The sequence below is a fragment of the Gymnogyps californianus genome, chromosome 17 (genome assembly GCF_018139145.2).
Source record: "Gymnogyps californianus isolate 813 chromosome 17, ASM1813914v2, whole genome shotgun sequence".
In the NCBI taxonomy this organism is placed as follows: domain Eukaryota; kingdom Metazoa; phylum Chordata; class Aves; order Accipitriformes; family Cathartidae; genus Gymnogyps; species Gymnogyps californianus.
Window position 1 is genome coordinate 14,363,612 of NC_059487.1, and position 23,994 is coordinate 14,387,605.

At 44.7% G+C, this 23,994-nt stretch overlaps 1 protein-coding gene across 1 annotated transcript in view; it reads left to right on the forward strand.

Annotated features, from left to right (window-relative positions):
* The window catches only part of NTSR1 (neurotensin receptor 1), a 62,029-nt gene extending 53,474 nt beyond the window's left edge, over positions 1 to 8,555 (forward strand). Inside the window, exons 3-4 of the mRNA XM_050907582.1 lie at positions 5,978 to 6,068; positions 8,306 to 8,555. Of these exons, the coding sequence (XP_050763539.1) occupies positions 5,978 to 6,068; positions 8,306 to 8,555 (341 nt within the window). The remainder of the gene's footprint in view (positions 1 to 5,977; positions 6,069 to 8,305) is intronic.
* The last annotated feature ends 15,439 nt before the right edge of the window (positions 8,556 to 23,994 follow it).

The following is a 23,994-nucleotide window of genomic DNA, read 5'->3' on the forward strand; positions in this document are numbered from 1 at the left end:
AGCAAGCAGATTTTCCAGGTGTTAAACCCTGTCAATGTGAGTGTTTAAAAAGCTAACTAACTAACTGATGTGCTTTTAAACATAAAGTCTGGCCAGAGCCTTAGTCACTGCAGAAGCACGCAGTGAATACAGCCCCAGGGTCCTTCTGGTGAGCAGAAACCATTCTGGGAGGAACAAAGGACACCTGAAACTCAAAACTGGAGGGGAAAGAAGAAAGGGGCTGCAGAGGATGCCAGTTTGGGTTATACCTGGTCTTACCAAATAGAAAGAGCCTTGAGCCTGATGAGGAGAAGACAGGAGCCCTTATCTATCCTTCAAAGGGGAAATTTTCTTTCTTTCTTCTTCGTTCTCCTCCAAACACCCAGACATCCCCAGGGAGAATGGCACGAATGAAGTTTAAGTGGAATCAAGCAACTTCTTCTTTAATTTCCAAAAAAATAATTACCTTAGAAGGAAACTGGGGAAGAGACCCCAGTTTGCACTGGGTCAGCAGTGACACGCTGCTTGTTGGAGCCTGTTCTTGCGCTAGCTTTAACCTTCATTTTCTGCCTCGCTCCTTATGGACGAAACCGGTGCCAGTGGACAATTTAATCACCAGTGTGAGCAGGGGCAGGAATTCACATCCATTTTCAAATCTGTCAGCTGAAGCCATTGAAAATCAGGACTGGAGAATATAGTCTGAGTAAAATACATTGGTTTTGCATGCCAGAAAGTGTTTCTATTCACTCTGCTGTCTCGCTGCCATTAACAAAGAAGTATTTAGGGGAACATGGCTCCTTTCAAGCAAGATAGCATCTTCTACCCCTTAATCCAAAAAAGAGACAATCCTCCTGCAGTAGGAAAAAAAGAAGGAAAATGATACAGAAAGATAAAAAGCAGATCTCTGGCTGCTGGGAATGGAAATTAAGGAGTCAAAGCTAATGTTTACACTGCTCAGTAATATGTGCAAGAGCACAGGGGGATTGTATCCAGCAAATGCTGCGTGTTTTCAGTGGTGTCTAAAGGAGCTGAGGGTTCCCCAGTGCCATTGCTATTCCCAGTTTCTCCTTCTTTGCTCTCCTGAGTACTGCTGGTGCATACTGGTGGTCCCCAGTCTCCGCTGGTTGTTACCGACTTTTATGGAAATCCTTTCTTCTGCAGCCTTGTGACCCAAATACCAGCATAAGCGGTTTTAATTGTGCTAGGCTCATACCCACCCTTGCAGCTCCTGTAATCCCTAGTTTGGGGCCCGCTGGTATAAATATTGCCTACGACCTGTCAGGTAGTGCATCATGTTAATATCAACAGCGCCTCGAGGTTTAACTAGGCAGTGCCAGCTACATCTACACTTGGCCCAGCTTTTACCATCTCTCATATCAAATGGCACGGTGACACTTGCTCTCCTTTGTGAGAGATTCTCTTGTAATGGCATCAACTAAATAAGTATATAAAACCCAGGAGCTTCGAATACACAAGGACTCTTTCTCCAGAAATCAGCATTAATGCAAACCCCTGACATGAGCCCCATAACACTCTCATATACGTTATTAGTACCAGCTGGAGCGTGCATTCCTTGGGCAGCGTTGGAGACACAACTGAAACACAGAAAAGGCTGAGAGATGTTGTTCAGATGGGTCAGTACATACCCAAACAGCTCCTGCCTTTGCTCAGAAATTACAACACGCTGTTCCCCAGCTGTATGTGTTTCAGCTCCCCTTGAAATGCAGAGAAAAAGAACGCAATTGGCCAAAATAATCTGAACAAAACTATCAAGGAAGGATGGATCTGAGCTTCTCTGGAGGCCTTAGCAACAGTGTAGGTGGTTAAAAGAGGGAGCAGCATCTCTTTTCTCCCTCTCCTGGAGAGAAAGGAGGAGAGGACGGAGGGATACCCTCGCTGAGGGCCGCCTGGGAGCCGCAGGGCTGTGACTCAGCACGACCCCAGAGGGGACAGAACAGCTAAAGCGAGGAGGAAAACACCAGCCAAGTGTTTTGTACTGCAGCAGATCCCTGGGATCTGCCGACGTGAGTCAGCAGCGGCGGCACATTACCCATCGCTGTCCCAGTGCTCTGAGTCACGCCGAGCCTCAGATGGCCCCAGAAGAGGGACGGGGGCCTGAAAATCCCTCCCGAGCATGGCTCCCGTGCTCAGTCAAAGCAGCCACCGAGCACTCGCCGTGGTCTTTTTACACGTGATATATCGCTCCATGCTCATGCTAACCCAACGTGAGTTTTTCGAGACATTGGCCCTGGAGAAGGGCTGTCTCCCAGCCTCAGCCACAGGATACATGCAAGGTAAAATAAAATACTCAGTGCGATCTAATATAATTTAACTTCCAGGATTGCTTCCACATCCAGTTTAGTCTGAAAATCATGACTGGCACAGTTTAAATCTTCTTTTGCACAATGAAAAAGATGTCACTCAGAATTTATGTTTCCCTCTGCAGGACTTCCTGCGCGATAAACAAACAAGGGCTCGTCCTCCGCTGCTCCTCCTTCCTCTCTCCCCTTCTTCCTTGGGATGCGGTTCAAACGGACAGAGAATAGAGCCATTATAAGACAAAATAGAAAGACACAGGATGCAATAATTCAGGTTTAAATGCACATTTAAATTAGGAGTTTGATTTAGAAGGGAAATGAAGACACAGCTCGGTGGAAGGATCATTCCCTGGCATCTCCGGCACACCGCGGTCGGCTTGCTCGGGTCCCCTCTCCACTCCCCAGCCCTGGGCTGATCCGCAGGTTTGGCACCTCCTTTGCTCAAATGTGGGAAATATCAGAAGTTCATGGAGCAGCCTTGCCCCTATTAAAACCACATTGAATTAATCAGAAGTGAGGGATGGGTCTGGTTTATTTTTAGTTGAAAAAATAGAGGTGGGAAATCTCCAACCTCACAAACACCATCCTGGACCGTCACCCCCATCACGTGTTGGGTCGAGTCCTTCCCCTGCAGTGCTCAGCTCCAGCAGGCTGACCTGCTCCATCTTACTCCACCAAAGAAACCCCTGTGTCAAGCCTCTGATGATGGAGAACATGTCCTAGGAGCTGATAACAATAATAAAAAATCATTTTGGCAGCCACTTTGCCCAGCATTTGTTTTACAACTCATCCATTTTGATAAGCATGTGCTCAGGGAGGCACAAGACAGCAGCAAAAGGCACCAGGTATCTGGGAGAAAAGGACACTTTCATTCTGTATTAGATGAAAGTTAACACATTGCTGCGTTTCATATTCATCCCTGGGGAGGGGACCCAACAGGGCAGGATTGCCACCCTAAATCTGCTTGATCCCTTGTGTGATAAAATTGAAACATACGGATTAAGGGTGATAAATACGGGTCAGGGTCTCCTAATCTGCATGGCAGAGGCTGGCAGCACAGAACCACGCAGCGTGCTACCCAGCTGGGATTTCCAAACCAGACCATAAGTGTCTCCAATGCACTCAGCTATGTGTTTAATAGAGTTTTAATTGCAGAGTGATTGCATGTGATATTACAGAATTACCACAGATTATTTAATTGACTATTCATTTGCTGAGGTTGAGCAGATATTTCTCTCAATATGTGTTTTTGCTGCTATAGATCCCTGCCTCCATATTATTTGGCACAGCACTGTCTGAGCAACAGAAGCAGAGATCCTTTACGAGGAGAAAACCACTTTCATTTAACATGTTGGTAAATTTAACAGGCAGATGTGTAAGACTCTTAAAATTGGCTGTAGAAAGAAGCCAGATCCTGCTGTTCTTAAAGAGCCGCATGCAGGGGTAAGCAGCTGGGAAGTGCCAGTGCATGGAAGTTTCTGCAAAAATTATGATGTGCACAAATGAACTTGTGTTGGGAGCCATTTGGGAAGCTGCTTTCACAGCCTGAAAATTCAGCTAATCCTGTACAGGCACTGGGAAAGCAGGAGGACTGGAGCTGTGATGTTGGCTCATTCCTGTTGGCCCGATACTGATGAATGGAGAGGGAGAGGCTGGAGAGTATCGCTTCTCCTGTGGCCCCTGGGAGGGATCTCCTGGGGAGGCATGGGCGGACTGCTCCATGCGGGGCAAACCAAAGGTCCATCCGACAGAGACATTAATTTCTGGAGGTGGCCAAAAGCAGGTGCTCAAAAATGTGAAAGAGCAAGGCAGGCATCCAGCGCTCCCTCTGAGCTTCCCGGTGGACTTCCCCCCTTCTCCTGTGCCACGTGTCATTTAGGGGCTGTCCCCGTCGAAGTCCCAGCAAAGCTCCTCAGGGCAGGATCAGATACAGGTCAAATTCATTCACCTGATGGCGTCTGAAGAGCTGCAGGCCGTCTAGTGATGAATTACATCTGCGATCACAATGACCATATAGCAGCCAAAAATATTCAGCTTGAAATAATGAAGTCACTTGGACAAGAGAATAAAAACAGACCCTCTAGCCTTCTTTCCAAAACATGCCCCTTCAGTTGCCTGAAACTTGATTCAATAAATGGCTTTTGCGGCATTCCTGGAAGATGCTCTCATACACCATGCAGGCTGGTGCTGAAAGAATATAACCGTCTCCATTGTTAGTTATGTGTTTAACAAAAGAGATAGCACGTGGAGTTGAAGTAAGGCTGTGAGTACGGAGCTGGACTCCAGGAATTATTTAATTTCTGTACACATTAGGCAGTGACTCTGCTAGTGATGACACCCACAAAAACAGGGGACAGACACTTCCCTCCCCATTGTGTTACTGCAATCCCCTCTGTGCCTCTTGGCTGAGTAACGGTGATGGGGAGATGCAACCGCAGCCAGACTTGCTCCTCCTGGACCGCGTTTTTCAAGGGAAACACATCTTCTGCATATCTCCTCTATGAGCTATGGCATAATCCCTGTGGGATGACAGCGTCTGGGTTTGGGACATATCCACATAAATATTTTTTATTATTTAGGCATAAGGAAAAGCAGCCTTTGCCTCCATGTGCCAAATCTGCATTGCACTGGTGGTACATAGCTCTCTTAAGAGAGCTTTGCTGCTTCCTAGCCCTTTACAGGTCACATAAAGGACAAGAGTGATGTGGTCCTTATTCTCTGTAGAGCAAATCTGGGATAAAAAATTAACATAATTATTTTATTTAGCCTTGATTTTCTTCTTGTCTTTTATTGTGTTATGTTTTAACTGAGATTTCTTTATTTCCTGCTAGGATTCTGCCAGAATCCTGTCGTTTCATACAGAGGTTGAAATGCATTTTACAAAAGGAAACAAATCTTTCCCTTGATTGCCTGATATATCTACTTTTTAATCTAGATTGACAAACACAGTCTACCAACAGCACTTTTATCCTTCAGAGCTGTTGTATTTTATTTTCCATTGTTTGATGTCCCTTGGCAGGAATCTGGAAAAAAACATATCGTCTTTCTCTGCTTACCCTTTAATTAATCATTTTTATTATGGCAATGTCCAGACCCAAACGTCTTGTAATCACTGTCTCAGGTATTGCACAAACATAGAGCAAAAGGACGAGCCCTGCCACCAGCAAGCAGCTCCTCAGGCTGTTTAATGATCCCCAGCACCGTGGGGACTGCGGCCAGTGGCTCCGCGTAACAAACTAATGGGATTATGGTGTCCCTGGCTCCCTGTCTACCTGGATGAAAAACGTACACTAACTGTCCCTGCGAGTACTTTGGACAAAATACCTGGTGCCCCAAGGGCATGAAACACAGGGACAGATGCAAATACAGTTTCATTTAAGCCAGTGTCTGAATGGGGCATCAGCAGTCCTTTATTTGTATCGTACCTCCTTTTGTTCATAATGTCACTGCCCCCGTGCTTATTGCTATTTGCTATTATTTCTGTTATGCTCGTTTTTACAGACATTTGCAGGCTCGTTGTCCCTCAGGGTTATTAATTCTTTGCACAACAGCAATAGAAGAACAAAGTGGGGCTTTAGGAAAACAGTTTCCAGCGATAAACACCACACAGACAGGTCCCTTTTTCACGCCTGATGAAGGATTGCTCACGAAAAGTAATGGGCTTTTTTCATACCTTGCAGGTGCTGTGGTGATTGCCTTCGTGGTCTGTTGGCTCCCTTATCACATACGGCGTCTCATGTTCTGCTATGTCCCCTCCAGTCACTGGACAGAGTGAGTCGTGACACGGGGGACGAGTTCCCCCCATGCCAGGAGGGGGTGTGGGGTCAGGCGGGAGCTGGGGCTGCCGGGGCACCAGCAGACTTGGGGATGGAGGTGGGAATCCGGGAGCAAAGGCGTTCCCCACGCAAGGGGTTAAAGCCTCAACCTCCTAATTGTTGTTTTGTTTTTTTCTTTTGAATTTCTTACCGTGTTTGCCAGCCAAATTAAGAGCCCTAGTTTTATCATCTAAATCCCCCAGATGTGGGTGAAGGAAGCATTAGCTTGAACCGAAATGCATCAGCATGCCCTTCCTCCTTCTGTGGCTGCAACCACAGAATCGCCCCCGTTAACAACGGCGATGGATATTCACCTCTGACAGTCCTTGATGAAATGACATTTGGACAGGGGAGTTTTATACATCCGAAGTGGATTGCTGTCTCCACGGTGGAGATATCGATCACCGGCCGTAAGATGGAGCAGCTCCTGTTAACACACAATTTAGCTCCACGACGCCACATTTCCTTAGTGACAGGAGAGATTACACAGGTGGGGAAATAACTGTGCTGCTTACTGTGTCTGGGGCAGGTTATTTACTGGGTTTTGCAGGGAGTGGATCAAAATTAAATGCTAGCAGTTGCCACTGATTAGAAAATGTCCAGATTCTCAGAGAATTTAGGGATAATTGCACGCCTACACTGAATGCCCGTGCGCTGTTCACAGATGTGCAAGGGCACACAAACAAACAGCTCCGTGCAGCCTTGCTGCTGCGTCGGGCCAGGTTCTCTCGGACCGGGTCTGTTTCCTGCAATGAACAGGAAAAGAAAAACAATCTACAATACCAAAAAGCAGAGCAACTATGAGACATTAAAATTTCATAAACTCCAAGCACAAAAAGTAGTAATTTATGATATAGCAGTCTACTGAATGGAATTGTACATCCATCCATCGTAAAAACCAAAACCTATCCTCAATCATGAAAACAGAGCTCTAGGCACACACTGGGACAAACTGTTGTTTCTTTTTTGCTTTCCTATATGAAAAGCACTTAAAGCAGCAATCAACTATGTAATGACTGCATTTGCTTGGAGCAAGAGGGGTAGAGAAGTCTGTCTGCAGTTAGTGTGAATTTATGCATTGTGGTTGCATTCACATATTTTTTTTTTCTTCTTTTAAAAGCCATGAGCGATTTTAGGAAAACGTTGAATTTACAGGCATATTATGAATGGTGAACTATCAGTATGGTAGCTAATCAAGAGCTTGCAGCAGCTTGATGGGTTCATTTATAAATGCATGTGCCTGCCCCTGAAGAAGAGCAAATTTTGTGATATTAATTCTTCACAACTGCATAGAGAAACTCTGCTTGCAAGAGCTGGATGGGCCATGCCGTACTTGGCAGTGCTGAGGGGGTGTGGAGGGATTGGTGACACACTCCAGCACACGTCTATTTGTCTTTTGTTAGACAGTGCTCAGACTAACAAAAAGGTCTGCAATTTCCACTGAGATAAATGATCCTGGGGAACATCTTCCTGAAAATGAGACCCGCGTTGTTTATAAATGCTTTACCAGCTCAGAGCTGTCGGTCTCAGTTGTCCCAAGGAAAGATATTTCCAAAAAAAAAAAATAACTAAGCATTTTCAACCAATTCTAGTTGAGAACATTATATTGTGATGGTCAGGATATGTTTCAAAAGCATGCTATCATCAGTTTGCCCCCAGAATAGAGAATGCTATCCCAGATTACAGACAAATCCCAGCCCAGGGACCCATTGAATGAGCTGATGCAGCTCTCACTGCCGGGGGGAGGAGAGAGCTGCATCTGTTCCTGGATCTTGGCTCTTCTGCAGGCTCTGTAGACCAGAACTGCAGCCAGAAAGTCAGGCTAATGTATATGCATGACACAGAAACAAATTTCCATCTGGCTTCTCAGTTTCATGCATGTCTATTTTCGAAGACAAAATGAACGCACGAGGTAAATATCACATCCGGACCCAGGGCATACATAAGTTTCTAACTGCTAGTGCTTGGGGCAAGACCTTTGTAGAGGCATTTGACCTACGTTTGGCTAGTCCCAGTTGAAAACATAGATGTTTTCCTGGTGGCTCATGCACTGACTCCCACTGGTAAGCTCACATCCCCAGCTGAGAAAGGTTAGCTGAAAAAACAGCTCATGTTTTTCTCACCCTTGTGACTTTGAGTTATTTCAGTTCTCCACACTCTACTTAGATTTTTTTCTTTCATCTGTTCTTCCAGTTTCCTTTTCAACTTCTACCACTACTTCTACATGCTGACAAACGTCCTCTTCTACGTCAGTTCGGCAATCAACCCCATCCTCTACAACCTGGTGTCTGCAAACTTCCGACAGATCTTCCTCTCTACACTCACACTCCTGTGCCTGCCATGGAGGAAGAAGAAGAAACGACTGGCCTTCACCAGGAAATCCAACAGCATCTCCAGCAACCATACCTTTTCCAGCCAGGTCACAAGGGAAACTACATACTGAAGCCAAAGGAGGAAGGGAAATGCATTTCATTGTGGAGTCAAAACTTGAGAGAGGCCTCTGTGACTTTCATGCATGGTCTCCAAATTCACGTAACACAAATGTGTTTAGCAAAGTCATTTTTGTTGGAAAAATAGGCTTCATTCTGCCAGTAACTTTGAGGTTATTTTAAAGCATTGGCCTTGCCTCTTGTGAGTAATGTCTACACGTTTTGTAACTTCGGTCTGGCATAAATCCAGGTGCAGTGTTAACTGGGAAGCCAAAATATGTTAAACTTAGGCAAAATCATACTGCATTTCATCCTTTTCTCAATGCAGAGATGCCATGTTCACATCCAAGGGTTTGAGATCACGTCTCTTGGTGGCACCGAGCAGAGAGTCTGATGAGGAGAAAGCAGTTTTGAAGAGAAAGGGATGTTTTTGGAGAATGGACATGCTCATCTATGGGATGTTCAATGAACGAGGAGTGAAAACTCAGGGAGCCAGGTGGTTATTTTAGAAATATACCTAAATTATGATTAATATGACCTAGGTGCTCAAGAGAGCCGCTCTGGCTCCTTGAAATTAAATAACAACAGATAATGCCTTACCTAGATTGGGGTGGCTGTGGCCTGGGGGAATGGGAGTCGTCTTTCACTTTAGGGCATATATAGTGCCTGGCACAGTGAACCCCCTCCCTCGCTGGTATTGGTCCTGCAACACCAATAAATAGCAAAGTCTCTGGCAAAGTCAAGAATGCAGAAACTGTGCCCAGCTGGAGTGCTGAAAATGAACAGAAATGGAAAATCTTACTGTTGCCATACAGCCAAATCCTATTTTTTACCAGGGGGAACAGTTAGCTGGCTTGCATTAAGAGGTGAGAAAACTCCAAGCTCATGAGGGCTCCAGGCTGCTGAGATAAGAGCAACCAGCCCTAGTTCTGTGGGACCTTCAGATTTCTCCCATTCTTTGTCCACTTTTACTTGTTTCCTCACCATTTTCACAAGGTTGACGTCTCATAGGTTATATCAGTTGTAGGCAGCAGGATCTCTTGTTCTACCTTTTCTTTTATTTCTTTCTGCTACCAGACCTGTTGGCACACTGATCTGCACACACAAATCTTCAGATAGTGCAAATGAAGAGCACAGGAAGGTCCAAACTGGGGAGTCTTAGCTCTGAAACAACTTTCTTTTAACAAGCCAGAGGAACAGAAACAAGACCTGAAAGTTCTTTTTGAAATTTCTCAGCTGGCCAGGGTAGGTAGCATGAGCTCTTCTCCCATATGATTCCACCTCTAACAGCCCACTATGTGATGCAGCAAATTGCTCCAGCGCCTTTAGCACCAGAAACCACAGGCCTCTGGGACAAGCTAAAGGGCTTTCCCCGCTGTCACAGCACCAGAGGGTGACCTGCATGAACCAATCAATCACCCTGTGCAACCTCTGCTGTCATTTTGCTGGTGGTGACCTTGCGTCCCCTTTCACACCACACTTCATTAGGACAGCAGGGCTTGCCTCTTTATGATGACAAACTAGAAGGGTCACTTGGCTCAATTCAGCTTTCTGGGCTTTGCCCATACCCTGTCACTCTTCAACTAACGAGCAGCCTTGGCACGTAACAGAAGTCTCAATGCTGGAGGTGTGGATCTGGCCCCACTGAACTGGCACACAGTGATGGAGACCAGTTCCTGATCCACTGGGTGGATCTTCTCCTGCTACAGATGAAGGTGACTTCTCCTGCTACAGATGAAGGTAAATTCTCCTGCTACAGATGTGGTGTCTCGTGGGTTAGGCCCTGTTGGGCTCAGGGCATAGAGAAACCACCCGTGGGGCATTTGCTGTGAGTTGTGAGTGATGGCTATCTACTTCCAAGGCATTTATAACCTGGCAGTTGTACAGAGCTAGCTACCATGGTAGACCCGGCTACCATCAGCCATGACCTCCAACCACACCTACCAGGGACGGGAGATTATTTTAATGCCTAGTACAGAACCACTCCAAAAGAAAGGGCTCAAAATAGAAATCAGTAGGGCTTTAGTTTCTTCTGCCAAACTGCTTCTTCTTCAGCCAAACTGCAAGCTCTGTTCTGTCATGCCGTCTTTATTTCTTGCCCTGGTTGTACCAAACAGAGGGCAGAGATTATATTTGACAAAGCACTTTTGTTGCTCATGCACTGTTGTCTCCTCTTTGGCAAGAAAAACAGGTAATGGCACACAAGAGAAAAAAAAAGCAAAAAGGAGACTGGTCTCTTTGGAAGGAAATCTGTGAGAAACCAGCGAATGTTATCTGTGTGTTAGAAATGGCTTGGGCAGATTGGAAGAAGCAGCTCTAGAAGACCTGTACATATTGCCTTGTGGGAAAGTCCAGGTACGATGAGCAGAGGAAGAGGAGTCTTAATGTCACACACTTAATATTGGCCTTCCAGGCAAGACACTTTAAAATGTTTCTGGAGAGGACCCAAATTTTTTAACTTCACCTCTAAACAGAGTCAACAGCTGGGAGGTGGTTTCTGAAACCTCCCGTGGAAGCTGTAACTGCGTGTTGCTTTGACTTTCATTAAGATTTAACATCCTGCGTGTCTCAGTTGCTTTTGAAATGTTAAACATTATTAATACACTTGTTCAACACCAACCTGCTGAAATGTGCTTGATTATCTTAGAAAACACTGTACAAAAATTGTTGTTTCACGTAAGATGCTTGGCTTAGATTTTCATTACTGAGATACATTGGCAGCTTACGGAATATTTGATCACAGCTCAGAGAAACTGGTGGGTTTATTTTTGGTTTGACATGAAAATGGGAACAAGCCGGAGTAAAAATGAACTTCTCATAAACTCTTTCCACAATGGTTGTTGGGCCACTCGAGTCCTGACGAGCTGACTATTTGGGGGGATTTATCCAAGCGGTTTGCTGGCTTCTACAGCTCTGTTCCTGCAGTTTAACACAGAGCAGACCTGAGTCTATGGCCTTAATCTGAGATTGCAGCTCAAAGCTACCTCTTCCACTGGCCAAATTTGACTACCTTGAGCTGAGAAGTGTAAGTTACAGCTGATTTCATCCTCTCTCCCCAACTCACCTAGTTTTGCTATATTCGACCTAGAGATTTAGTTCCCTTGAGCTCAAAGAAGTGAGGATAACTCGCTGCAAGACCCCATGGCTTTGTAAAGGAAAGCATGATACTGTAGAGAAGAAAAAGGTACAAACTGCCCAGTATATACCAGAAAAACGGTTCTTTCCATGCCTTTTAACAACAATTGAACTACTAACCCAACAAGGTTTAGCTTTAAACCTAATCGAGTATAAGTGGCTTTTGCCGCTAGACAAAATGCATACTCCCATCCTTTGTATTCCTGTCTTGTCTGAACTCTCCGCTGCGGCAGAGGGGTGAGCGTTGGTGCGGCATGCTATTAATCTATGCAAATTTCCTATAAGTGTTTTGAACTGTTTGTTTTGACTAAAAAAAAAATCTGTTGAACCCATAGATGTGAAGTGCTGCCAGATGGATTCTGAGAAATTCCCATCTGAAGAGAGTCTATCAAGTGACCTCTTCAAATATTATTTTGAGGTTTCGTTTCTCTTCACAGTGTTCTTGTCAGGGCCATCCATTTGGCAGCGTGTGAAATCAGATTTACAAAGTCATTACGCTATTCGGAAATTTCCCCCGGACAGGACTTTCTCACCAAAGGCCCAGTACACATCAGCGTTTGAACGCTCTGCTGAGCTTGTCTTTTTTGTAAAGTGCATGAGACCTCGCTTCAGCGACTGTGCCCGTAAAGGAGAAAACTAAATGGAAAAGTCGGTGAGGAGGGTTAGCAGGACACATGCTGTAAACATGACAATAGCAGGAACTTTTCATTTATAGCATCAAACATTTCGTGAAATAAAACCCAAGGTGTGCTGTTGCTGCAGACGGCTCATGTTGCAGGTTTGAAGCCATCATCCGTGCGGCTGCCGTCACTACCTGCCCCCGGGGAGGGACAGACGTCCACACGGCATGAGAGCGCTGGAGCTTTCCTGTGCAACGCCTTGAGTGTTAGTCTGATATCCTCCTGGTTGTGTTGTTTGGTAGCTGTTTAAACAAAGCTGTATCTGCTAGAGCTCTGTCTGGTTCTTAACATTACAGCTCAACAAGTTCTTCTGTTCTCAGTCTGGATTCGTTTAGTACGAAACCAGAAATTGCTAATCCAAAATTTCATGATGCTGTGTCCTGGCTTTGTGATCAAGAGTCCGTCCCCAGCCGTGCCACCTGATAGTCCTGCACATATTGTATTTATGGCGAATATTTTTTAAAGTGCACCTTTTTTTCTTCTGAAATACAAAATGTTGATGTGCTTTATTTTCTGTGGCCTGTTGCGCAATGGGAAAAAAAATGAATGTTAAAAGCGTGTCAGCATCTCCTTTGTAATATTTTCTGTGACAAAGGGAAGGAAGAGGGTGTGAAATCCTTTTGTGTAGCATTGGGAAACACTCTTTCAATGTAACATGCTATTATTGATACTGTATTTACTGATCAAACTGTAATGAAATGGTTACTTCCTGATATAGCCTTTGTACTGTACGGTATTTTATTTTATTTTGTCATTTATCGATCCTAAGAAATAAATATCCAAATTTAAGGCTTGGGCTGGTTATGCTTGACATGGCAGCTGTGCCTTTATCATACAGCCTGCTTACCGGCACAGGCGATCTGGCTGTGGTCTAAACCGGTGAAATCCCATTGACCTTGAACTGACCTTTGCACCTCCTCTGCAGAAGGGCCCCCGAGTGCTCCTCTCCCACAGCCTGCAAGCGCTGGCTATCGGCACAAACGCAGCACCCCAACACCAGCTGCTGCTTGTGTCTGCAAGTCGGCAAACAAATGGGGGAACGGACGAGCTAGGTTTGAAGGAGACTCCCATCCCTGAGAAATCCCTCCTGAGACCTGGAAAAACCCAAGGGGGTCCGTGCTGGTTTGCAGTCCCGCTGCGCCCTGCTGTGCTGTGCTGTGCCCTGCTCCTAACAGGAGCAGGAACGGAGAGCATCCAGCTCCCTTTGGTTGAATCCCTGGGCTTTGAACGTGTGGCACGCACAAGCCTGAAGTATGGGAGTGGAGATCTTCTGGGCTTGCAGAAAGACCTGTGCTGCACAGAGGGCAGCTGCTGTGCTGAGATCCAGGTGGCATCACAGGAGTCGGGCTGTTTTCTGAACTCCTGCCTTGCTTGTCTTGCCTGCTTGCTTTCCCCTGTTGCAGGGCAAATGTTGAAGACATCATTGTATCCTGGCCATTATTTCTGCAGCAGCTTTGCCCAGAAAACTGGGCAGATCGGGGCTTTATTGCACTAGGAGCTGTAGGTACACAGCAAAGGAGACAGCCCTCACCCCAGAGAATTTGTTGCTGAAAAACAAAGCAGGTTTACTGTGCCTTAGCGGTGAGATTTCCCTTCCTACCTTCCCCGCTTTTGCATGCGCACGTCCTGCCTGGCATCCATTTTTCTAACACAGATGTAATTTTGTGGGAACAGAATACTTGGGTATCGCCCACTATATTAAAGAGTCTTTACACTTAATGAGCAAAAATCAGTCACCTTCATACTCCCTGCAGCTCCCGATTAAAGTTCTGTTGTGAAATAGCTCAGCTGAGCACTAGGAAAATCCACAAAATCTTCATAGTCTTTAGCCATTCAACCCTATTGTTTTGATTTCTGGCAGAGAGAAAGGTTGCTTGGAAAACAGCAACAAAATAAAATTTAAGTATTTGGAATCATTCATGCCTGGAAAATTCATCTTCTAAAACCTAGCTGAAATGCACCACCTCTCTGAAAGCATTTTGGTGCTGCTTCCAGATGAGAAGAGCAGGACCCTCTATTGTCCCTACACCATCAATTATTAAAGAATCAGATCATTTATTTTATGGATCCTTTTATTTGGTATTCAGCCCTGCTCTGTTAAAAGGTGTATTTTCGGTCCGCTGCCTAAGGAGCTGCGGTTCATGTCTTCAGCGGTGAAAATCCACAACACACGGCAATGTCCTTGTTTTCTGGCTGCAGGAGATTTTTGTGCAGGGCACAATGCTCCCAGTGGAGCCTCCATTGCTTATGCAGAGATCCAGACCACGTTCAAGCTGGAGTGAAAAAATGTTGCCCTCTGCTCGTGACTTCTCTAGCTCAGGGCTGACTCCTTGAAAAAGCAAAACTCCCGGGAACCAGAGCTCCTCGCTCCTCCCATGCAACCCTCCCACCCACTGTCACGCAATCGGGCATCCCATCACGCCCCACCAATGCAAAGGAAAACAAAAGACTGCGGAGAGTCAATGAATTTCTTTTTTCTTTTAGAAAGGCACAAGGAGTGTGCCTCGAGCAATGAGGAAGGCTTTCAATTTGGCCCGTATTTCTCATTTCAATTATAAAAGTAATTTCCATGTTCACAAGAGGAAAATTTCAGGCGCCTTTTGAAACAAATGTTACATTTTACTAAATGGCTTCATAAAACATAATAAACATCCATCCAGAAGTTAATTTATTTAAAATGTCTTTAAATCCTCCTCTGCCTTATTGAATTTGTTTGAACTGTAGATCAGGTTGGAGTATATTCATGAGGATATTTAAGCAACAAGGCAGCGCATCCTGGTTATTGTTACAGGTCTCCTGTGGGCTGTGCAGTATGAAGCAGAGCGTGAAGTGACTTTAGGCACCCAAGAGCAAAACCCTTCCAGAAGTACATGAGCACAGACACAGCCCCGAGTGCTGCGGGGCGGCCGAACCAAAGTGCTGGGCTTTGTTCCTGGGGAAAAACCCAGGCAGGGCGAGTGCACAGCAGCCAGCCCAGCCTCTGCCGGCTGCCAGCCCGGCCCCGGGCTCGCTCAGCCAAATGCCATGACGAAAGGATGGTGATAGAAAGTTTAGGACAGGTCAACTGAGCCCACCAGGGACCGTAGCTACTAAAGAGAAAGAAAACACAACTGTTTCGTTCTTGAAGAGAGACTTACTGAAAGCAAAATAAGTGGGAAGAGTCAAAAAAAACTTAAATGAAACTTAAACATCTCAGAGATGGCCAGAATATCACCACAGGTGTGACTACAACAGCCACACACTTACTCGTGCATACACTCACTATAAATTTTTGGTCTTTCCAGTGGGGAGCTCTTCCTCTTTCTTGAAAGTACTGGCTGGCTTGGCTGGTTTGTATCACCAGTGACACGATATTTTATTACGCTTGGCTGCTTCTCTATGAAATCCTGAAGAAATGGGAAGCAAAATCCTTCACCCTTTTAACACAAAAATGTAAAACCACCTTGTAAAGCAGGAACAGTCCACTCCTCTGCTTTCACACTGCTGCTGCTCCGCTGTGCACTGCTGAGATGTCTCAGCTTTGTTGTAAACTGAAGTTACATAAAGGAATGATTATGAACACATAGCGTGGAAGATCTGCTTCAAGATCTGCAAAGGTACAGAGAGAATAAAGAACTCCTCCCTTGTGAGTAACATTAGTATCTTGGATGGACCATTTCATCCTCCCTCATCTTGATGACATGCAGCGTGAAGATGAAAGGACAGACACACTGTATTTCGCCATTGCATTAGCTTCAGTCGCATTAAGGGCTGAACCAGTTAGCCTGGGATTTCTTTGTTCCTTTCTTCTGCTTCTCCTTTCTCCTATCTTTGGAAGCTGCCTAGTAGGTACGTCCAACGCTTCTGCAATGCAGCTTTCAGCCTCAGGCACTGCTATCACACATTATAATTAATCAGGAGGTCTGATTCATTTGTATCTCAACACTACTCCTTAACTATGTAATCTCCAATGAAAACATTCACACACTATTTTTTCTTTATAAATGTCTCAGGGCTGAGCAGGTATCAACACTAGGTCACACAGGTCTGTGGTTCGTCTCCCTGCCGACGACAAACATGCAAGGGAAGAGTCTCAGTGCCAGAGCTACAAGCGAGGTTTGTAAAACTCATGTTTTTCCAGAAATGCATGAAGGGAAAGCTGCTGCACAGCCAAGCTGGCGTTAATGTAGTAGCTACTCTGAATAACTGGAGTGTGGGTTGCACAACGTGATACTCACTCCTCTGAAGTCACATTTGTTGTGGAACAGCCCCCCCGGGCTCAGCTGGAGAGCAAACACTTGGCCGCTTCTGCTGTACACAGCCTCTTGTGGACTTGCCAGCACCCCAACATTTCATGAACATAATCGAGATGTAATAGCCATCGTTATCAAGATTTAATAGTGTTAGCGCGCTGCTAACAACTCAAGGACGGTAACGAAATCTTCTTGTAGTCCAGATATTCAAACCCCAGTGTTTCCAGCACAGTCAACTCTGATTCGTCTTTCCCTTCATTCAGCATAAGCAGGTAGTCCATGAGCTATTTTAAGCCTCCATTCCAAGATATGTATTAGCAAAGCATGCCAACATTCAACCATTTAAAAGCAACTTCTCGCTGGTTGTCAGCAACAGCAACAACCTTGGCATAGCACGTGGCAGCTTTCAAAGTGTTCTTGATGGCGCTGTTATCCTTCGAGTCTGCTTCATACAGATCGCAGGAGAAGGTGAAGCATTGTGTTCTGAATTTAAAAAATACCCAAACAGGAACAAACTCCATTAAATGGGAATGACCTTAGTGGTGCCATGGAGAACTATAATGAAATCTGACACACCTGACATTTTCAATGTTCGAGTTCTTCTGTCTACTCAAAAAGCAGCTACGACTGTCAACAGCATGTTTAGTACAGCTCTCACACAGAGTATGCATTCTTACAAAGTTCCACATTACTGCGATAAATCATTTTTGTCTTCCTTCAGACTGGCAATTGGGATAAGATTAATTTCTCTTCACCATCCTCACAAGCATGAAATTAGATTTTTTGTGACCATCCCAGAAAAACACCTTATGTAGCCAATGGTGTCTCCTGACTCAGAACTTGAGAGTTACCCCTCTCCTTCCTCTGGGCTTGATCTGGATTAGGACAAGCAAAAGGTACAGGGATTTTAAACCTGATCGCCGATGACACCACAGCAAGGCAGCCAGACTGGTTAATTTTCTTGCCCTGAGGAGTGAGCATCCTTCCCAGGGAGGGCTGATCTAGCAAGACATGTAAACACAAGCCTATAGGCTTTTGAAATGGAAGAAAATACAAATTTGTGGAGCATTTGTGAGCCTAGATGAAGGCCCACATGCACAACTGGTATAAATCAGTTTGCACCTGCAAAGAAACTCAGTTTGTGTTTTTAAGTGACCCAGTCCAGCTTTGTTTCTCTTTTCTGAGGCTTTTTTTTAAAACATCATTTAGCAGGGGAAAAATGAAGCAGTTCATTATGTTAGCAGCTCCACAGCCAATCCTAAATGCCAGAGGCACTGATCAGATTAAAACAGAAATCACAGTTCGTAGCTTGTGTCTGGAAGGGACAAAGACTCCGGTCCTGATTTTGATTGAATACAGGACGATATCTCTGGCTTATTGTATATATTACAACAGCAAGGAGGGAGAGCATTTATCACAGCATGCCTCAGTGCTTTTTAATATACTGTTTATCATATGGAGCTCACCGACATTCATAAAACACCCTTGCAGATTTCACTTTGTATCTTAATAAGTTTTCATGGACTTTGGGGGACAGAGAAAAACACATGTTCCCATGCTGCCACTCTCACTCCGTTTATACACCATTAAAACCAGCTCCTCATCGAAGAGCAATGTCCTTGGCTTGGTAGAGCTAACTGGTAGAAATCCCTCTCCCCCTTGCCCTAGGGTGGTAGGGTCTCTGTGAGATCAGCCACATTGTTATCATCTGATTCCTGGGGAAGAAGTGCTGTCTTCCGCTGGGAAAACATTTCATCAGTAAGCTTGAGGAAGAATAGGTGTAAGCGCGAGTGGCAGCTTTGTACCTCTGGTGAACGGGAAAGCCAAAGATAGCCACAGACAAACACGAAAATAGAAATTGCGGAGGGCTATCTCTGCTCCACTCATCAGTCTGGAAGGCAAATGCAAAATTAATGAAGCTCTGTACAGGGAGATAGAGGGAGAAAAGGTCTCTGCAAGGACAAGATCTCGTTTTGTTTGGCCCCCCGTTGAAACGCATGCCAACCCAAAAGCTACTGACTTTTCAATGCTCAGCTTTGAGGAAGATTGTGCCATTTCAGCTTAAGATGTAGGATTAAAAGGTACAAAGGACTCCAAATGTCTTCAGAAAGCGTGGGTGAAATAAGTGCACAATGATAATTCTATTTGCTTTCTGTGTTTCTATATACATCCTGTCATCAAAAGGATTTGCAGACTTTTTCCAGAGAGAAGACAGTTGTGTTAGCAACACCAGCATGTAACAAAAAACACTGGGAAATGGAAAAGGAAAAAAAAGAAAACATTCTGCTCCTGTCTGATTTTCACATCTTCACAAATCAGTCAAAAGCTTTTCTCTCCAACCAGAATCTCACTTCCACTTGTTTACGACAATTCTTCCCCCCTGTGCTATTCATTTTCCGTGCAGATTGCCTCCAGGGCTCAGGGCCTGCCTATTTTTTATATCCATCTCTCCAGGAGGCACCATAGGGTTTGAAGATCGGTTGTCTTGATCAACACAAAAAGGCTGTTTTATGTAAGAAGAGGCTGTGAGTCACAGCAAGACTTTGATGAGCCCAATAGACTTCCTTAGCGGTTGGTACTGCAGAATTAGGAGCTATAGGACTGAAATGAAATAGTGAATCAGATGATAGGCTGGGAAAGATGTTTTGTTGGGGTGACAATTGATAAAGCTGAGGATATTGCATATTTATTTGAAATTGAGCCTACTTCTCGTGAGGCACAAAAGGGAGTTTCTCAGGAAGCTGTTTAATTGTGCACAGACAGAGAAATACAGAATAGGACCATGACCAAAATGAACTAGAGGGGAAAGAGGGCTGGTCAGACAACGCACCCGATGCAGCGGGATGAAGGAAGGGCATGGGTACAACCCCATTAACCTGCTCAGTAAAGCATCTCCTCACCGAGCCTCAGAGTAAAGCAGAGAAGCAAAGAGTTAAGTTTGCTCACGTCTCCCAGCAAATGCCTGTTCCCACACTTGCTGTCTCTTTTTGGCCAGAGTTCTGTATTTTTTAACTGTTCTCAACTCTCTCTTACAGCAATTATTCCAAAGTGCAACTGAGGACATTTTCCCTTCTGCTCAGATGAAATTCACTTCTATTCAGTTTGATAGTAGCTCCTCGGACCACCTAAAAGCATTTCCTTTCTTTAGTTTCTAATCCGTACATACCCAACTACAGGGAGAGCTACTAAGACACTTGGAAAGTCAGTGGGAGAGGAGAGGAGAAGGGGAGAAAGAGGATCTGAGCTGATGCTGCAGAGGCTGAGGAATGGGACACTCACCTGGCTTACAGCAGAAAGAGAGAAGTGGGATAGCAAGGAAGGAGCTAAACATTCAGATTTGGGGAGCTTTGCAGGATTATCTGCTGCCAAACACAGCTCCAGAGCATGTAAAGCCGCATCTTTACCAGTACCCCCCTTCCCACATCCATCTTTTCAATCACAGATGTTTTCACAGTCGTCCCTATTCTCCAAATGTTAAATTTGGAAAAAATGGACAGACCCAGACCTTTAAAATGAGTGTGTGTTTGGTCTGATTTATTTCATCTCCACTGCAAATATTCACATCTTTCCAACCAGCTCCTTTTATTTAGGATTAACAAGTAGAAGTTTCACTTGAGCAGCTGTGGTTACACCCCACGAATGTTTCAATTGAGGATAATTTTTGTTTCTGTTCATATCAAAGTATCTGCTTGATGGCTTGAGCCATAAAATGGCTTCAGTCAATTCTACATTTTCACTGTTTGTGAGCAGAAATATTTCTGGATTATTGGCATTGTGGACAGATTTATTCCTAGCTTTGTTTTCTTTAATAAGACTGTAACTTTAATAAGATTTAAATACTGAGACAGTATACAGATTTCAGATAAATTTGTTCACTGGTCAAGGCACAAAAGAGAAAATATTTCTATTAAATTGAATGTTAGCTTCTACTATTCTACCAGCAATAACGAATTGCAATCTAAAATACAATTCAACTCTAACCATAAATATTCATAGCTAAAAGTCCTTATTTTTCCTTAAACTGTTCTCTGCTACAAGAAAATCTAATGTTTCAAAAGTCAAACACTGAGACCTCATCATAACCAGATGTACCCAGAAAAACTATGATGCAGAAAAGTGGATTTCATCTCAAATAAATCATGAACTGGGGTGGGAGCAATGCTATATACTGCGAGTTAATGCATGAAATTTGCATAGATACATAGAAAGTAAATCCGACACAGGCAAAACTGGGATTGCACAACCAGGATTAGGTGAAGATACTGAGATATCGCAGACAGACATTCTAGCCCCGTCTAGCTCCGTATCTCAGTCCTGTCAAACTTCAAGTGGTGATCTAGGATCCAGGTGCATGAACCTTGTATTTTCTCCTCTCTGCTCCCATCCCCTGGGCTGGCAGCTCACCATCCCTTTCAAACCACACAGTTTGCAGTTTGACATCCCCAGGAAGCAGGTAGCTGGGGAGCGAGACATCTTGAACCAACGCTCCCATCCTTGGATGCAGAGACAGAGGCACATGAGGCTATTTGCTAAGAGTGTTCGTGCGCACAACTGCACGGGGAGGGGGGAAAGGAAGAAAGGGTGTCCTATAAACCCCACGACAAATGAGAAGACAAAGGTAATTCAATTACTCTGCACAATGATGTTACCAAAAAGGATGAAGAACTTAAGTAGATAATTGTTTATCCTTTGTTTTCATTGTTGATTCAAAACTAACACAATTATTTGTGCAGGTGATGTCTCAGTTCTGATGCACATGGGGAAACAGTACTTCTTGTGCCTTATGAACTGTTAATTCAACATGACAGGTTTGACCTGAGAACACTAATAATGTTGTCATCTCAGTTGTCCGTTGGCACAAAGCTGGACTGATACATTCTATCTCACTATTTCAGGCAATTTTGTGAATTTTGTGGAAGCAGAGATGTCTCAGGTGATAACTGTGTACAAGGGGAATGTCTTTCCTTTCCCCCCCCTTTTTTTTTTTACAAAATCACTTTCCCCATAACTTAAAGCTGTGGTCCTCTTTCCTTTTGGTTTCACCACCTAAATCTTTCCTATATTATAGCTCCAGTAAGGGAAGAGATATGAGCGGGGAAGTCACCTGCAGAGTGAACTCTGGAGTACAGTGAGACAGAAGCTACTTGAACCTAAAGGCTAGGGCACAGATCGCAACAGATTCTCAACAGCATCCAAAGGAAATGATTCCCAAACACACATCAGACAGAAAATATCCACTAGGAACCAGAGCCGTGGGATGCCTCTTCTCACAAACTCCTCCACTCCTGCTGACAGCGGATGCTGAAATAAACTTGCTCAGATGTCACATTGGAGCCTGGAGACAGGCCAGGGGGAAGGGAGGAGGTGTGGGGGTGGATGAGGGGGAAGGATTTTTTTCTCTTTGCAAACATCCACTTTCACCACTGACAAGTCTGACAAGTGGAAACCAATTTAAAAAAAAATCCTACTCACAGGTGCCCAGCTTTAAGAAGTTCCTCAGTTCTCCCCACTCCTTTGTAGTAACTTGTGGGTGCTGACACAGGGCAAGTGAGCTAAAGCAGCCTTGCCTCCCTGGTGTCACAGCCCTCTCGCTTAAAAAGGGACTATGCTGAGGTCTTTGCCAGCTAACGGGGTAACATGGCCGCAGTCCCTCTGTTTGAACACTTTGTGGGACCACGCATCAACCACTCTGCTGCCCACACTCTTTGGAACAATGCTGCAGAAAGGTTGATTGCAGGCTTTTGCTCCCATTTTCCCATGAGATGCTAACAAAGCGTCTCAGAAAGACATAAGCTATTTCAGTTTGATGCTTAGCAAAGCAAGGACAAGGACTAGCCTATTAAGATGGGTCATTTGGCTTCAAAATTGCATTTTCTATCACATACTAAAAAGGATCTAAGGGAAAATATCTACGTCAGAAAGGCAGGTCCTGCCAATTCGTCATCAGACAGGCTTGACACAAGAGCAGAAGATGGATTCTTCCCCTCCTAAGGTCAAGTTTGAATTTAAACACACATATTCCTGGGAATCTGTATCAAAGATCCTAAACACCTCATAACAGAAAGAGCAAGATGGGCAAACAATGTTATTATTCAGCTACATTTACAAAATCTGCATGCAAAATAAATGTGCATAAAATTACTGCTGCAGCATCTATGAATCACAGGCACCTTAATGTTTTAAAATTCCCTGATGAGCTTTGCTCTGCAAGATACTACGCAAGTTTCCGCCTGTACCCTCAGGTCAGTAAGGGTGGAGAGCTGCCAACGCTTTGTAGGATAAAGCTTTTCCCGAGACAGGAAAGCTTTTCCAGAAAAGCAACTTGCTTTTTGTCACTTGCACTTCAAAAAAACCCCACGAGATCTGAACCCTGCAGACCCAGGTAGAAGCAGTCTGGGTTTAACGTTCCACATACAGATCAGACACCAAGAGTATCAGCTCCTCTTCAGCTCTGCAGCTTTGGGAAACAAATCACCACCAGCTCTCTGGTTATGCTGCATTTCCAAGCTGCTCCCAAGCTGGGCTGCACACTGAAATGCAACAACCGTTCACCCTTTCCCAGGGAGTCGTCTCACAAACAGGGTAGAACTTGATAACAAACAGCTGAGTACCATCCACGAACGTGCTCAGCTGGCCACAGTGGTGTCGAAGGGTTTGGTTTCTCAGTACTTAAAATGACAGACTCAAATCCTTTGATGTCAGGAGAAATCAAGTCACCATTTGAATTTCTCCTACTGTTAGGACACGAAGGACAAATACGGGTGTGACAGCAGCAACAACACTGTGAGTTGCTCCTCCTGAGGAAAGTATTAATATTAGCTGTGGAGACCCTGCTAATAGCAACAACAGAAAGAAGCCACTGGCTTTCCTTGGCCCACAACAGAGATCTCACCTCAGTGAAGTAGTCTCAACTCAAGCAAAGGAGGCCCTTTCTCTCCCTCCAATGGCCTCGTCAGAAGCTCTTTTTTACTTAGCGTTTGTTCAGGGATGCTCACCTCTAAGGATGCTGCCCACTCATCCTTGTTCACATGTGAATCTATGAGAGATCTTATGCTATGAAGCCTTTCAAAAGGTTTCCCCTTTAATGAGAGTCACTTCTCTGCAAGGACCCACCGTGGCCTGGTGATCAAAGTCAACATCCATCATCAGACAGAGCTGCATTGTTGTTATAACCCAACTTGCTGCAGTGCAAAGCTCATTAATACAACTTCCATTCATCACTGGTCATTACACGTAGGGTCGACATTTTGAAATGCTTGGTCAAATCACACAGCAAGGTCCCCTAACCCCAGCTTACTCATTCCTTCCCTGAAAGAAGGATCTGCGGAGTAATGACTGACAGAAGGTCTTATTCGCCAATGTCTCTTAGTCTGCACTCATGAATTTTCATCCCGATGCCTTCCTCA